This window comes from Coregonus clupeaformis, chromosome 3 (genome assembly GCF_020615455.1).
Source record: "Coregonus clupeaformis isolate EN_2021a chromosome 3, ASM2061545v1, whole genome shotgun sequence".
NCBI lineage: Eukaryota > Metazoa > Chordata > Actinopteri > Salmoniformes > Salmonidae > Coregonus > Coregonus clupeaformis.
Window position 1 is genome coordinate 26,814,560 of NC_059194.1, and position 16,334 is coordinate 26,830,893.

The 16,334-nt window shown below is 42.2% G+C and overlaps 2 protein-coding genes across 5 annotated transcripts in view; both read left to right on the plus strand.

Annotated features, from left to right (window-relative positions):
• The first annotated feature begins 1,764 nt into the window (after positions 1–1,764).
• LOC121543167 (RNA-binding motif protein, X chromosome-like) lies at positions 1,765–5,686 on the plus strand. Of its 2 annotated transcripts, none has more exons than XM_041852872.2 (9): positions 1,765–1,872; positions 2,529–2,654; positions 3,171–3,277; positions 3,375–3,534; positions 3,726–3,866; positions 3,962–4,076; positions 4,204–4,335; positions 4,421–4,506; positions 5,064–5,686. In XM_041852872.2, the coding sequence occupies exons 2-9, from the start codon at positions 2,546–2,548 to the stop codon at positions 5,375–5,377; spliced, it is 1,164 nt and encodes a 387-aa protein (XP_041708806.2). In that variant the 5' UTR covers positions 1,765–1,872; positions 2,529–2,545; the 3' UTR covers positions 5,378–5,686. The 2 variants fall into 2 exon arrangements, with proteins under 2 accessions (XP_041708806.2, XP_041708814.2); XM_041852880.2 differs by having other exon boundaries at positions 3,753–3,866.
• A 104-nt stretch (positions 5,687–5,790) lies between these two features.
• The window catches only part of LOC121543145 (rho guanine nucleotide exchange factor 6), a 28,016-nt gene continuing 17,472 nt past the window's right edge, over positions 5,791–16,334 (plus strand). For 2 of the 3 annotated variants that reach the window (XM_041852853.2, XM_041852857.2), the window contains exons 1-7: positions 5,791–6,044; positions 6,689–6,783; positions 6,921–7,811; positions 9,027–9,110; positions 12,435–12,519; positions 15,807–15,925; positions 16,092–16,296. In XM_041852853.2, the coding sequence (XP_041708787.1) occupies positions 7,647–7,811; positions 9,027–9,110; positions 12,435–12,519; positions 15,807–15,925; positions 16,092–16,296 (658 nt within the window). In that variant the 5' untranslated portion in view covers positions 5,791–6,044; positions 6,689–6,783; positions 6,921–7,646. Of the gene's footprint in view, positions 6,045–6,688; positions 6,784–6,920; positions 7,812–8,740; positions 8,808–9,026; positions 9,111–12,434; positions 12,520–15,806; positions 15,926–16,091; positions 16,297–16,334 lie in introns of those variants that run through there. The other variant, XM_041852864.2, reaches the window with a different exon arrangement.

Below are 16,334 nucleotides of genomic sequence, written 5' to 3' on the forward strand. Positions count from 1 at the left end.
AGATTTCTATAGGGGCTCCCTAGTGGCACAGCGGCGTCACTACAGACCCGGGTTCGATCCCAGGCTGTGTCACAGCTGGCCGTGACCGGGAGACCCATGAGGTAGCGTATAATTGGCCCAGCGTCGTCTCGACCTTCGCCTCTCCCGAGTCGGTAGTTGAGTTGCAGCGATGGGACTACCAATTGGGGGCTAAAAGTACAAAATATACATATATATATATTGCTAAAGAAGTTCTGTTCATCTCAAAACAATGAATGACATTTACCCATGTAATAATTTCTTAAGACAGATATTTAACTTTGACCATTGAGTTTTTTGTAACTCTGATGTTATAGATTTTTGTAATTTAGCAGACACTCTTATCCAGAGCTACTTACAGTTGTGAGTGCATACATTTCATACTGTTTTCCCGTACTGGACCCCCGTGGGAATCGAACCCACAACCCTTACGTTGCAAATGACATGTGACATGCACTACCAACTGAGGCACACAACTACTTCTCTTGACCTCAACTCACTAAAACCTGTTGGGATGCGTTTCAATACTGTGATATGTAATGATGTTATTATACCTACTTTAATTTATAATGTCAGATTTGGTTTCCTAATGTAGTATAGAAATGTTGCATTTTTGTACAATAATTTGATTATTATGGAAACATATTTCATACACAACCATACGGCCCAGTACATCACTGGGGCCAAGCTTCCTGCCATCCAGGACCTCTATACCAGGCGGTGTCAAAAAACTCCAGCCAAAATTGTCAAAGACTCCAGCCAACCTAGTCATAGACTGTTCTCTCTGCTACCGCACGGCAAGCGGTACCGGAGTGCCAAGTCTAGGTCCAAAAGACTTCTCAACAGCTTCTACCCCCAAGCCATAAGTCTCCTGAACAGCTAATCATGGCTACCCAGACTATTTGCACTGCCCCCCCACCCCCACCCCATCTTTTTACGCTGCTGCAACTCTGTTAATTATTTATGCATAGTCACTTTAACTCTACCCACATGTACATATTACTTCAACTACCTCAACTAGCTGGTGCCCCCGCACATTGACTCTGCACCGGTACCCCCCTGTATATGTACTCCTGTGTGGCGCAGTGGTCTAAGGCACTGCATCGCAGTGCTAACTGTGCCACTAGAGATCCTGGTTCGAATCCATGGGCGGCGCACAATTGGCCCAGGGTAGGGGAGGGAATGGCTGGCAGGGATGTAGCTCAGTTGATAGAGCATGGCGTTTGCAACACCAGGGTTGTGGGTTCGATTCCCACGGGGGGCCAGTATAAAAAAATATGTATTCACTAACTGTAAGTCGCTCTGGATAAGAGCGTCTGCTAAATGACTAAAATGTAAATGTATATATAGCCTCCCTACTGTTATTTTATTTTACTTCTGCTCTTTTTTTCTCAACATTTTTTGTTTGTTGTTGTTTTATTTTACTTTTTTATTAAAAATAAATGCACTGTTGGTTAAGGGCTGTAAGTAAGCATTTCACTGTAATGTCTGTACCTGTTGTATTCGGCGCGTGTGGCCAATACAATTTTATTTTATTTTATTTGAAATGTTGTTGTTTTTTAAACTACCCCTCTGTAGTCTTTTTGAATGAGATTACATTGTACAAGCAATCTTTGAAATTAGTTAATTCTAAACAAGCCGTATGTCTTTATAATAACTTTTGCACACTGATCCCTGATTAGAAAACGTTGTCTTTGTTTTGGTTATTTGTTTAATTTTTATTCACGTTTTTTCTAGTTGTTCGTCGTTAGAACAAGTTTTATGACGCGTGATACCACGTGATCAGTGTACGTTTCATTCGTCGTTTCGCATTTTCCTGGAGGAGGCTCGAGCGCGTCGTGCAATTATTAAAAGGTAGGTGTTAGACACTTTTCAAATGTATTGAGTGCACAATGGCGTGTCTGTTTTGCAGATATTAAACAGCCAACACACTTTAATGTTTTATAAAAACCCGCTTAACGATACATTTATGCACGCAGATATGTTTCATGTACCAACACAACAGCTAGCCAACCAGTCGCCATTTTGAGCTTTGTTGAATGAATCCACAGTTTCGTTTTTTTTTTCTTGTTAATTTACTAAATGCACTTGAACTGACAATTTCCCCACTTGGTTATTTTATTGTTAACTTGCCAGTTTGTAACGTGGCTTATTTGTTAGGTAGTTAACATAACTGATATCCTGGCTGGAAGGAATAGCCAGAGATGTTTGGAAATGCTAGTTAGCTTGTCATTCATTCCCCTTTCGACGCCATTTTGTGCTGTTAAAACGTAACGTTCTAATGTACAATGTCATTGTAGGTAAATGTGGCGTACTTGAACAGCAAGTCACCACGTAGATCTGAATTAAATATTAATCTAACCAAGATGGCTAACTGCATTTTTCGAAAACGAGGTCAGGACAAGTTTTCACAAATATGCCCTAGTCCAAGCATGCACATTTGTTTCACAAACAGCGTCGATCTGGTGGACCTTCATGTCAAAACTAACAGTACTCTTTTCTCTTAATAGCTTAAACCGAGTCAAATATGGCAGAGGCTGATCGACCAGGGAAGCTCTTCATTGGTGGCCTGGACACTGAAACTAACGAGAAGGCCCTTGAGAAGTATTTCAGCAAATATGGCAGAATAGTAGAAGGTAAAAAAATGTTGGTTAACAATCAATACTTAAAAAGATGTTTGCTAACTCAAGAGTCCAACTAAATGGATTGCCATTGCATGGTAATAGTTATGTCCCTTGCTATTGTATGAGGGCAGATTCAAGAGTACATTTTACCAAGCTGCAATGTCTCGATTCCTTTAGTGGATAAACTGTTATGATTAAGTCAAGTGTGAGCAATTCCGTTAATAACCAAATGGTTTTGATCAGCAATGGGCTGGTAAAACACACCAGTACCTGGAGCGGCAGGTAGCTTAGTGGTTAAGGGAGTTGTGCCAGTAACCGAAAGGTCGCTGGTTCTAATCCCCGAGCCGACTAGGTGAAAAAACTGTCTGTGCATTTAACCCTAATTGCTCCTGTAAGTCGCTCTGGATAAGAGCGTCTGCTAAATGACTAAAATGTAAGAAGTAAAGAGTATCAGTTCAGATTTATATTTTGTAACTTAGTACACTTCCTGTGTGAGTACTACTTAAGTAGACATTTCTTTCTTTCCAGTTCTGTTGATGAAAGACCGTGAAACGAACAAATCAAGAGGGTTTGCTTTTGTGACCTTTGAGAGTCCAGCAGATGCAAAGGATGCTGCGCGTGAAATGAATGGGAAGGTAAACCGTTGTGTATTGTTTTTATTAACTTAAATGACCCTAACTTCTGTAGATTGTATACGTTTCTAATGAAAAATGTAATCTATTTACTTCTCAGTCGCTTGATGGTAAGCCAATTAAGGTTGAACAAGCTACAAAGCCTCAGTTTGAGTCAGCAGGCAGACGTGGCCCACTCCCCATGCGCGGCCGTGGTCCCCCTAGAGGCCCTCGAGGATCTAGAGGAGCACCAAGTGGAATGAGGGGTCCACCATCCAGAGGTACCTTTACAAAAGTACTCACAGGGGTTGTTATATTGGGCATTTATGCAAAGTCTTATTGTAAAACCACCTAAATTGGAATAAGTACATAGGCTATGAAACTGTGGCATTGATGTCTTTTGAATTGACTTTTCAAATTGTTTCAAGTTCTGAGCTTGCCATTAATATTTGCATTTCTTGTCTGCCAAAAGACTACTATGATAACGTAGGGATTGTAGAACCCTTTTTCAAAGGGATTTCCTCCAGAGGCCCCCCACCACTGAAGAGGGGACCTCCGATTCGTAATGGAGGCCCCCCACCGAAGAGACATGCTTCTTCTCCGATGGGCAGACGTAAGTGTGAGGACCTCTTGAACATATTGCTATGAGGACTGACTAAGCATGTAGTGCCACAGACTTATGATTACATGGGATCTTGTTTTCTTTAGCTCCCATGTCAAGGGACAGGGACCCCTACGGCCCACCCCCTCCCCGCAGAGAGTCTATGTCCAGAAGGGATGATTACCCATCACCAAGGGATGAATATTACAGCACAAAGGACAGGTGGGTGTGCCCGTTCAACAAATATCTCACTACCAGTTTGTGGTTGGTTACACATTCTGAATGTAAGTTCTTAGAAAATCTGTCACATTGCTTGTTTACACAAGTACCATGTTTTCCCATTTGACAGCTATTCTAGCCGGGAATATGTGAGTTCCAGGGATACAAGGGACTACGCACCAACACCAAGGGACTATCCGCCAAGGGATTATCCCCAATCCAGTTCCCGCGATGAATATGGGTCAATGTCAAGGGGCTACAGGTATGTTTGACTTGTGACTCTAAAGATTGGCTTAGGTTTACGTTGGCATGAATGTGAAGTAACGTTACACCATTCCTTTCACCAGTGATGGTTATGGGGGAGGCCGGGAACCCAAAAGCTATATGGAGCGCCCTAGTGCAGCCTCTTATCGAGAGCCCTACGATGGTTACGGTAAGATTGACCACTTAAATGTAATGGAGAAAAGTTGCTCTAGTCTCACAACCTGCTCAATGTGGCCCTGGGAGCTGGTGACCGTATATGCATCACAAGAGTCGATGGAAACGTCCAACAAAGCTTCTTGACCAGTCATTGTTCGTTCGACAGTGTCACAGAGTAATCCCTCAAGGAATCATGCACATAAGTCTGTTTTTTGGGGGTGAAACGACCCTCACAAAACCATCAAGACCTCACTGAAAAACCGCGTGACCAATGTGCGACTCGAACAACTGGAATTCTAAAAGGAAAAGGCAGCTACTCAACAAAACATGGCATGCTGAAAGGGGTTTCATTGCGTATTTTATGTTCCCCTAAGCTTGGATAAATAATCGCCCAAAGCACCTAAATGTTCAGTGTAAAGTTTTGTTCAGATCCCTAGCATATTGGAGATTTAAACATATAGTTACAATTGATAGTCATTAAGAAATACTCACGGAAAAGATTGGCTCATAACAATTCAGCAAAGTGTGTGAAGTGAAACTTGCCAATTACCTGACCCATTGACCCTGCAGGTAACTCACGCAGCGCCCCACCCTCAAGGGGCCCACAACCATCCTACAATGGCAGTGGCGGAAGCAGTCGCTATGACGACTATGGCAGCAGTTCCCGGGATGGCTATGGCAGTCGTGAAAGTTACCCCAGCAGTCGGAGTGAACCATACCCTCCTAGCCGTGGTGAGCGAATGGGCAGGCAGGAGCGGGGGCCAGCACCCCCAATCGAGAGAGGCTACCCTCGTGAAGCGTACAGTGGCTCAAGTCGCGGGGCGCCCCGTGGCGGCCGCGGTGGCAGCAGAGTCGATAGAGGAATTGCCCGCAGCAGATACTGAGATGGACTTGGATATGACATCAGAGCTATCGTTACACAATGCCTGCTCATTCACTACTTGTATAGTGAGACGAAAAAAATACTAGGGGTGTCAAATTCCATGGACAAGCTTAGGTTTTGAGCTGTTTAACTTCAGCCTGTCAATTTATTTTTGTTTTAAGTGTTAAAATTACTTGTTTTATATTTCCCCGGCCCATGTGATGGTACCGTTGCCAAGTGATGAGTGTTTAGTTTTTGTACATTTAGTGCTGTTATGTCCTGCTATACCCTTGGATATGGCTTTCGTACACTAATAAAGTTTTTAACCAAAGACCTTTCGCAACGCTAATGGATTTTCAGAAAGAGACCAGAAACTGACATGAATGTACACCCATTGCCCATCGCACAACTACAAGTTCTGTCCACTATAGAGCTCAATTGATATGCAGACAACTGTGAAGCTTGTAGATAACACTTAACAGTCCTGTACTTTCAGTTGTCCAACCGGTTGTCTGAGGACAAAGCAAATGTCACTTTCCAAACTCTTTATCAGTGTAGTTTTCTCTCAGTGGATATGGCTCCATCACCATAAAGCCGAACAATGCTGGCTTGCAACGACCTAACCAAAGAAAGACCCCAACAACCAAACGCAAGAGTCTTTTCAACACGACTGATAGTGTCAACAGCTGGTAAGCAAAGCAAACCTTTTTGTTTCTCGTCTGTGAAATTAATTTAATGGCCGTAAATTAGTCTCTCCTCAAATGGTGGTGTGCGAGCGACTGAGTGCCCCAGGGAATGAAATGAAACGATGCCGTTAATTGAATTTGTTTATGTAGTCTTATCTCGTCAACCAAATTGATTGCAGCAACTTAAGGAATTACATTTCGATTGATAAATGATGACTTTGCCACTAAACCTAGGTTAAAGGTCAATGGCTAACTTGTCAACAATGTGCAGAATCACAAAAGGAGATCACCTTTGCCGGAGACAATTTTTTTTTTCTCCAACAAATTAGTTTATTTTTATTTTACTAAGGGGCAATGTTCATAAGAAATCTTAAGATGTTTTTGTGTACCATGGATTTAATTTTCAATTTTTAGTAAGTGGCATAGTCAAAGCTCATCTTGTCACAAGCATGCCGATTCTCACAAATGGAGACAACTTGGAAGACCAGCCACGTCCTAACAACCAAACTGGAAAGTGAATGGGAGCGAGAAAATCAAATCGGACCATTTATTATTTACAAGGGAAGCTGGCGGGTTGTGTTATCAATTTTATGTAATACAAAATCAAAGAAATGGCAGCACATTAATTTTATATTTTCTTGTTTCAGGATGAGATCTATTGGAGAAATCTTCTGGAACTATTGGTGATTCAAGCCTTCCTGTTGGACCATGTTGTTGGACCATCGCACAGAGAACTAAACAGGTATGTCCAGCACCAATTCGCTGATTCAAAAGAAGAGTTTAATTATTCTTAAACACATTTGAAGAACACTTGTGGACAGCTACATGCTGTTAACTTTATTTGATATACTCTTAAGTGGCTTTGCTTCACTGTTCCAGGTACCTGTGCTGAGCATGTGTTGGCACCGCTCCAAGTAGAACCAAGAGTGGCAGGCGCCTGCATGGAAACAACCAACATCATTGGACACAACCCAGTCAGAGAAATTAGACCCAAATGAAAGTTCATTCTAATGCCTGGTTTCACCAATTAAAATAAACACATTTGGAATGGTTGGTGTCATTTGCACACTGTCCTGACCAGTGACAGTTAGCCAATGAGTGGTTAGGAATTATACCCTTCCCAAAAGCACAATAACCATTAATTGCTGGAGTTAAGCAACTTGATTACGATGTTAGACTAGAATTGGAATGCAGATTCTGTTCGGTTTGCTGAGCCACATTTGTGACATGCATCTCCTACAGAAATCTAATTTATAGAATGTTACCTTGCTAAATAAGGTGAAGCCCATCAGAAAAAATTATTGTCTGTTTCCCGATGTTATTGTAGTGGAATTGGAAGCACACAGCCAGAGCTCCCAATTCTCCTCCCGTGCCTCCCAGGTGTGTACAGGTGAACAATTATTGCAAAGGATGGAAAGGCCCATCAATGACTATAGGTCTTGGTACAGTGCTTGTTATTAACCAGTAGGGGTACCCCATACTAGTGCCAACGGCGTTTATACAAGCAGAAGTGTGATACGGATGTGGGTAACAACATTTTGATACGGAGTTCTGTAACTTTATGCTTTCGTCGGGGATGCATACCAAGGAGGGTTAATTGGAGCTATGAACCCAGAGGAGCAGACGGTTACGTGGCTGATATCATTAGGGGTGCTTAATTCACCCAAGAAGAACATCGCTGACCCAGAGGAATTTCTGAAAACATCTCTGAAAGATGGGGTCGTCTTGTGCAAACTTATCGAGCGGCTCGTGCCCGGCTCAGTTCCAAAGGTAAGCGCAACATTGTAACTGCACTGTTTATCAGTGCAACATAACAGTGAAAACGGAAAAAAGTATTATTTACAAAGTCATAACGCTTTTCAACCGTAAGAAAATAAAATACTGGCAGCGCCTCTGGAGAGGAAGGGAGGGGTAGTTTGATGAAATTGCCCATCTCCATTCGAGAAATTTAATTTAACATGTCTAAGTAAAAAAAAAAAAAAAATGGAATAAATTAATGGGCCACATGCAACTTTACGATGAGCCATTTATCAATCATGTAAAAGATTGTTGAGTTCGTATAGGATAAGAGGCTGACTTCCTGTGAAGTGAAAAAAGTGTTCCGCATTCTGAAGTTGACTAAACGACTCGGTGGTTTAGTCTTAAAAGTAACTAATGTTCCAAAACACATGATGTAGCCAAAGATCCTTATATATATTCAGACTGATGCACATTCTGCTATCCAATGCGTTTTCTCCCCTGTGCTAGATGCATTTACATCTATTGTTTATGTTGGTGAAGTCACATCACATGGAGAAGAGCTAGGGTACAATTTTAGAACGATATGATGGCTACAAGTTAAACTTTTCATAATTGTGGTCTTAATAATATATATAGAAGTTCCACGTGCATTTTGTGATACAAAATGTAGGCTCCGGTACAGAATAACCATCAATCAACATGCACGCATATCTATATGCAGCATTTCACTGTTAGCAGGTTGATTTATTTGGGGCACCAGACATTCACTGTAATGCATTTTGTACAGGCCAACTGAATGCAGGCCGTAAAACAAAGGAACACATACATGATTAATTTAGCATAGATCGGTTGTAGGCACTCTTCTAAATTAATTTTATCACATTTAAAACTAATGACTGTCACTGACTAGACAAATAAGATGCAACGCAACAGGGAAGCAAGAGGTCATCGGCACGTCACTTCCTCCTCAAAGGCTTGTTTCCTGATGTGACTGCCCCCTTGAGCGAGTGGTGGGTTTATGACCTGGTGGGTTTATGTATACATGAAGGAGAAGAATCCACAGTTACTTTCTAAACTTTAAGATATACCAACATTCGGGAAGGAAACAGTGGATTGTTACTTTGTTTATTTTCCCATCTTGAGTTGTAATTTGTGTCAACGCCTATAATTAAATTAAATTAACCCGTTATCTTTATCTCCAAGGTGTGCTATGTTTTTATATATTTGTTTTATGTCTGTTTTTAGTACTGTCAGGATCCGAGAAACGAAGCCGACTGCATCGCCAATATCAAGGAGTTTTTGAGAGGATGTACATCCTTAAAAGTAGAGGTAAGTCATTTCAAAGAGGTTGGTTGGTGGTGGTTGTTTAATCTATTTTATGTTGAAATGTTTTGCTTTCTTATATCAAATCACATTTTAATGGTCGCGTGCAGATATTTAGCAGATATTATTGCGGGTGTAGCGAAATGCTTTTGTAACACATTCTCCTATATGATCATGTGTTTGTTGCTATTGGACATTTTGACTTGAATTGGTTGCTGAATTCTTGTTTCTAGACTCTAGTAAACTGTTTCCTACAAACTTATTTGAGGACTGGTGGCATAGCTGAGAAATGTGAAGCCATGGTTAGAAAATAATACTGCATGATTGTGGCAATATAGTCAACACAGGTTACAGTCAATAAAATCTTAACTTTTCTAGAACTGGTTTGCTGTTATTTCAGCACAGATTGTTTTCTTCTGCAGGTAGTATGTTTTTGTCACATGTCTCTTGATTGCCTTGTGGAATGGGCTACCCTCTTAAGTAGGCATGCTGTCAATCACTCCCACTGAACACACAGACAAGAGGCTTGTTGATGGTTCTCAACTGAGACTGCTTCTGTCTTGAATAAGGCTCCACTGTCTACTGTTTTAGCAGTGTGCATTGAGCAGTATGCATCACACTGCTTGGTTAATTAAACAGTAATGGGAAATGTAGCTGTACTCTCTACCTTTCAAGCAAAAATGATCCCCCCTTCAGCCACATTAAGAAGTTACATTGATATTTATGTCTGCATGTAGCATATTCAGCAGAATCCACACTAAACTAGTCTCTCCGTCAGGCCTAACATATTTCCAGCACAATGAGTGATGATGCAAATAATAAGAGGGCGATGGAAGTCCTTTCCTTCCCTATGCAGTATAGTGACTGCTGTGTTGGACAGTCATGCCTCTCCCTCCCCAACCTTTATAAATAGTCCTTTCTGGTCTCGAATCACATAAGTTGGTTTGTTAAAAAATAGTAATTGAATCAGCCAGGCTCGCTGCTGCAAGTCAAGTGGTTGAGTAGGAGAAATGCTGGCTGGCCTGTTTTTTGTTTTGGGAGGTCCCTTCTGCTTTCATGCAGCGATCCCACTTCTCCTCCATAATTAGAGCCTTTGCGGCAGTGCAGTAGCTCACGACCGTAAGGATTTGGAGAGCCCCTGTAAAATGTAATCTTGACTTTTTCCGGACCATTGCAGTTCGGCCCTTCCCATGCTCTGGTCAGTGATGTGATGCTGAAACCCTCTCTCTCGTTTTCTTCTTAACCACAGCCAAAATAGGCACATGGGGCTGTCATGTGACTGGAGAAAGAGAGCAGTCACTCTCACAACTTTTCCTTCTGCACCGAGATGCAGAAAAGGGAAGTAGCAGCAACAGATTGAGGGCTAACTTGACCAGTTCTAGTCGACTACAGTATAGTTTAATTTATAGAGCCTGAGTCTGCCGTATTTTTTTATAGACATCTACAGTAATATACAGTTATAACATATGTGAGTTACATACTACCAAGGCCCTGCTCAAGGCTCTTTGACAGAGACAGACAAGTGAGTTTCATATGTCATATCTTAGCCTCAGATGTCAGATTGTTTAGCTTTTATGTAACTGTTTTAATGTTTTTATCCATGCTTCAGTTCTCTAAAATTAACAAGCAACAGATTGACACGTCAATATTACAAGCTGCCCCAGTAGTCTTTCATCTTGACATGGTTAACAGAGAGCTAAATGTGTTGTGATAGGCCACGCTTCATCATTGGTAAGACCATGCACTACCCCCGAGACACAGTAGCTCTGGCTCTGAAGGGCTAGATAGTGAACAGATGCCTCATGCCCTGCTACCCAAATTCTATATTTAAGATGTTTTATTTAAAATGTGAAACCTTACAGTGGCTTGCGAAAGAACCTGGAATTTAAATAGATTTTTTGGGGGGGTTGTATCATTTACACAACATGCCTACCACTTTGAAGATGCAAAATATGTTTTATTGTGAAACAACCAAGAACTTGAGCGTGCATAACTATTCTATTGGGGATGGTGTTCTCGGGGTGATGAGAGGTGTTGGGTTTGCGCCAGACATAGCGTTTTCCCTGATGGCCAAAAAGCTCAATTCTAGTCTCATCTGACCAGAGTACATTCTTCCATATGTTTGGGGAGTCTCCCACATGCCCTTTGGCGAACACCAAACGTGTTTGCTTATTTTTTTTCTTTAAGCAATGGCTTTTTTCTGCCCACTTTTCCGTAAAGCCCAGCTCTGTGGAGTGTACGGCTTAAAGACAGTCTTAAAGACAGTCCAATCTCCGCGGTGGAGCTTTGCAGATCCTTCAGGGTTATCTTTGATCTCTTTGTTGCCTCTGATTCATGCCCTCCTTGCCTGGTCTGTGAGTTTTGGTGGGCGGCCCTCTCTTGGCAGGTTTGTTGTGGTGCCATATTCTTTCAATTTTTTAAATAATGGATTTAATGGTGCTCCATGGGATGTTTAAAGGTTTGGATATTTTTTTATTAACCAACCCTGATCTGTACTTCTACCACAACCTTGTCCCTGACCTGTTTGGAGAGCTCCTTGGTCTTCATGGTGCCGCTTGCTTGGTAGTGCCCCTTGCTTAGTGGTGTTGCAGACTCTGGGGCCTTTCAGAACAGGTCTATGTATATATATATTGAGATCATGTGACACTTAGATTGCACACAGGTGGACTTTATTTAACTAATTATGTGACTTCTGAAGGTAATTGGTTGCACCAGATCTTATTTAGGGGCTTCATAGCAAAGGGGGTGAATACATTTCCGTTATTTATTTTTTAGAATTTTTTGAAACAAGTTATTTTTTAAATTTCACTTCACCAATTTGGACTATTTTGTGTATGTCCATTACATGAAATCCAAATAAAAATCCATTTAAATTACAGGTTGTAATGCAACAAAATAGGAAAAACGCCAAAGGGGATGAATACTTTTGCAAGGCACTGTAGCTGCTGGAGGAAAGTGGATAGCTGGCTGTCTGTGAGGCCGGGAGACAGAGAGCGAGCGAGTGCTCAGTGTGCATCGAATGGCAAATGAGGAGGGAACCGTCTGTTTCGTTACCAAAACCGCTAGGCCACGAAAAATGTGGTTCACATTCAACATGTCTCTGTCTTGTGTGCAAGTCATATCCCATTGTGTGTTGTTGCTGGGCTGCAGTCAGGCTTCTCTCTGTGTGATAGTCAGCAAGGCTTTGTTTTCAGTGAAAAGCCTCTCTGCTGCTAATGATTTCTGACCTACTTCTCTTCCTCTGCTGTTTTTAGTCAGTCATATGAGCAGCCAGGCAATTTGCTTTTGAATTGAACGTTTCTTCTTTGTGTCTGTCTCCTCTCCTGCCAGGGATTTGAACCAGAGGGCCTGTACACTGGGGAGAACTTTAACAAAGTGCTGACCACTCTGCTGGGAGTCAACTTTGCCACCCAAGGTCAGTCTGATGACTGGATTTATCTGCTCTGGGTCTTATTCAGGAGGATGCAGAGCCACAAAACGTTCAGATAGAAATGCACTGTGTAAAACACACATGATTCTTACTCTATACATTAGCCTATATTTCTATCTTCAAGGTTGTAAACGTTGCACCTTACTGAATAAGACCATAATGGGTTTTAAGGTTTAGGCCGAAATAATATTTACTCACCTTCATTATCATGCATTGTAATATTGTCATCATTGATGTGTATGCTACTAATGATAATACTAATTTATGCTACATGACTAACCTGTCCTCTCTAAAAGAGGAGCCAAGTGGAGTGAATCATTTTACAGCTACTTGTTAGTGTGTGCATTGTGCATTGCTGAGACTTCTACTGACCACATGTAGCATCGTTTATAATGCACTCTGCCATGTCTGTGTGTGCGAGGGTGTGAATATGCTTGTGTGTCATTTTTAGCTGGATTGGTCCCAGGAGGCCTCGTGAATCATAAAATGTGTCCTGTTCACAGGCAGCTGGCATGGCTGTGTCTCTCTGTTTCTATGGGCCTCCTGCGGAGTACCATATTTACTATGATGACTACTGTGGCTTTGGCTCTCATGTCCAACTGAACTTGCCTGGCTCTTTTCTGTAACATTGCATTAGATGACACCTGGCTGAGCTTGAAAAAGGCTTTATTCATTGTAGCAAGTTTAGTGGTATGAGTGGAATTTACTTGGCAAAAACAGTATCTCATTGTCAAAATGAGGAAATTGTATTTTATGTCAAAGCAATGGTGCAGCTAGGTTCTAAGACATGCACGTGCTAAATGGCAACCTGATAGTCACTCCAATCGAAACAGTGCTTGTCTTCAAAGCCATCAGTTGACTGTATCCGTTAGTCTCATTATCAGTTTGAAGTTGTCTTAGCGCCAGTCCTTATTAGAGAGCATGGGTAGTACAGGCCACAGCATGAAAACTGGACCAAAAGCTCTCGCTCGCTCCTCTCTCCTCTCAGTGATGTGATCAGCTTGATATGCAAATCATCAAATAGAGTCTGAGAGGGCCAGAAGCCATTTGCCAATCTTCAAAACATCTAGTGCTGTTGATTTTGGCTGAATTAGTCACACGTGCTTTAATGTGATCAAGAAGAGGCATCTCTCTGTTTCTGCTGCTTGTGATTTCCTGGCAGGCCTCAGCACAGTGTTCTCTCTCTCTCTCTCTCTCTCTCTCGGTCTGGTCTGTGTGTGTCTCTGTCTGTCTGTGTGTGTCTCTGTCTGTCTGGGTCTCTGTCTCTCTGTGTGTGCTTGTGTGCACGATCTGACAGTGCAGCTGTAAGAAGCAGTGGTGGCCAGGCCACAAGGAGGGAGCTACTGACTCCAGGGCTTGTCTGGGCGTCTCACTGCATGTGCAGAGGCATATGGAATCCATGCGATAACCCCCTCACAGCCCTAAGAGAAACACAACCACTTCTACTATACTGGCCTGTCGCTATTGCTCTTTTGGCCCATCTGCAGTTGCAAAGTGATGGGGAATTGGGGTGATGTCAAGATTGGCTTTGACTCTTGGATATACAGTATGTAGGCCTAATGCTGATGGGAGTGCCCTCAATTGTTAAAGGGGAACTCATAACCCCGGAGACACCCTTGTCATTTGATATCTGGATGTGTCTTTCTTGTAGCATACATGGCCAGGTCTCCCATGGATTTGTTTTTCTCAGGTCTAAAAGGTTGAATAAAAACATGATCCTGGTGTTTTTCCTCCAGAGTCATTTCCAGACTGTAGCAATATGGTAAATAACATGACTCACTGATCAGTGTCAGCGATACCGCCTCTGCCAATCTCTCTTTATCAATCCTCATTACAATGGTCTCGGTCTGTATAACTAATAGGGTATCTAGCTAATCCTGCCTTCCAGATGGTTGGCTCTCTATCAAAACATGTATAAATAGCTTGGCGATGATCCGCTCCTATAATGAAAGGAGATTAGACAAAGGTGTTACTCCCTGGACACTTTCCCTCCTTGGAAAGTGGATTTAGACTCAGTACCAGCCAACAAGGATGCACATGTATCATGTAAAGTAATGTGTTAGCTCATTAAAAGAGGATTCGCTGTCACTTCCCGACACCGATACAAGTATTGATCTAATACTGTGTTGGCTCAGTTGTGAAGGATGGCTATGGGTCCACATTTGGCTTAGGTTTAGCAGCTGGCATTGGGAAAGGGTGTGGCTGTGGCAGAGACATGCCCAGGTCTGTTGGTACTGCTGTGGCTGGAAGGCTGATGCATTACTGCGCCTGCAAAGGGAATCCTCTCACATGACGGCTGCCAGGTGTTTTCCAGTATTAGTCTGGTAGTCCCACATGGCTTTCCTCCTGTCTGAGAATGCTAAGGAGAGTTTATTAGTCAGCTCTTTGAAGACGATTTTGTTATTGTCCGACTCAACCTACAATACATTATTTCCCATTCATTTCTATTGGGCACAACAAAATCTGAAACACAACTAAAACAAACTACAAATGCATCCAACAAGTTTGTAGAGTCACAAGCTTGATGTATTTATTGTGTGCTAGGAATATGGGACCAAATACTAAACTTTTGACTACTTTAATACACAATAAGTGAATATGTTCAAATAATTATGACTCCTTCAAATGTGGGGACTAGATACATAAAGTGCTTTCATTTCTAAACAGTAAAACAGATATGTATGAAAAACCCCTCAAATAAAATGTGACATTCTGTACTGTCGCCTCAAATAAAACATTTTATCTCTAATCCAAAATGCTGGATTATAGAGCCAAATTAAATGTTTTAGCTTCACTGTTCAAATAAATATGAGTGTAAGCACATTAGAGGTATGAATCATTCGGCCTTTGCCCTCTTTGATGTTGGTAATTGATCAAGTAAAACAAGGTCTCTTGTCTTGTCTGTGTTAGATGCTAGCTAGCAGAGTTGAGGTGATTATGTCAGGCACTGCAGAGCCAACAGCCTGCACTGAAACCCCTTCTCATCAACAAGCTGTTAACAGTGCACAGCCCAATGCTGTTTAACCTAACCACTGACGCAACACTGACGTGTATGAGAGAGAGATGTCATCTCAACTGTTATGAGTACTGTGTAATTGTATAAATGAGACATTGATTTTATACTTGATTATAAGAATTATGTAAGTTGTTGTGTTCATGACTGACTGACAAACATCTATATAACCTTCTAAGTTATTTGAGTCCTTGCACTCACAATGTGTCTTTGTGGATCATAATGAAATATTCAAAAGTCTCTGTGTTTTCCTCCACAGACTGTGGCACTGAGAGGTCATGTCCCCAGTCCGGCACAGCCGCTCCTAGTCAGTCCACCTCCTCCAACACACTATCGTCATCCAGGTCCAAGTCCCTGCGCAGACAATCTAAACCAGTGGTAGGGTCACACAAACACACGCACACAGAGTTGAGGTCAATTCCATCTCAAGAATGTCTGTTTATGTCCTGAATTGACTGCATTGAAATGGAATGGACCCCAACGCTGGTCCTAACTGGTGTGGTTGTTTACCAGTCAGTAACTGACAACCATTCTACCTAATCAGGAGATGTCGGAGAACGGCGGGGGCGGGCTGCTGCTGGTGAAGGCACGCTTCCAATTCAAGCAGAACAACGAGGATGAGCTGTCCTTCAACAAGGGAGACCTGATCAGTGTGTCGCGCCAGGAGGAGGGCGGCTGGTGGGAGGGCTCGCTCAACGGCAAGACGGGGTGGTTCCCCAGCAACTATGTCCGTGAGGTCAAGCCCTGCGGTGGGTAGGGTTGGGGAAGATTTGATGTAGTACCTGGA

Excerpts from the sequence above, each read along its gene's own strand:
- LOC121543167 (XM_041852872.2), top strand. The coding sequence starts at position 2,546 with ATGGCAGAGGCTGATCGACCAGGGAAGCTCTTCATTGGTGGCCTGGAC. Across the intron at positions 3,278-3,374 it reads CGCGTGAAATGAATGGGAAG|TCGCTTGATGGTAAGCCAAT; the intron begins GTAAACCGTTGT and ends TTTACTTCTCAG. Across the intron at positions 4,077-4,203 it reads TATTACAGCACAAAGGACAG|CTATTCTAGCCGGGAATATG; the intron begins GTGGGTGTGCCC and ends CCCATTTGACAG.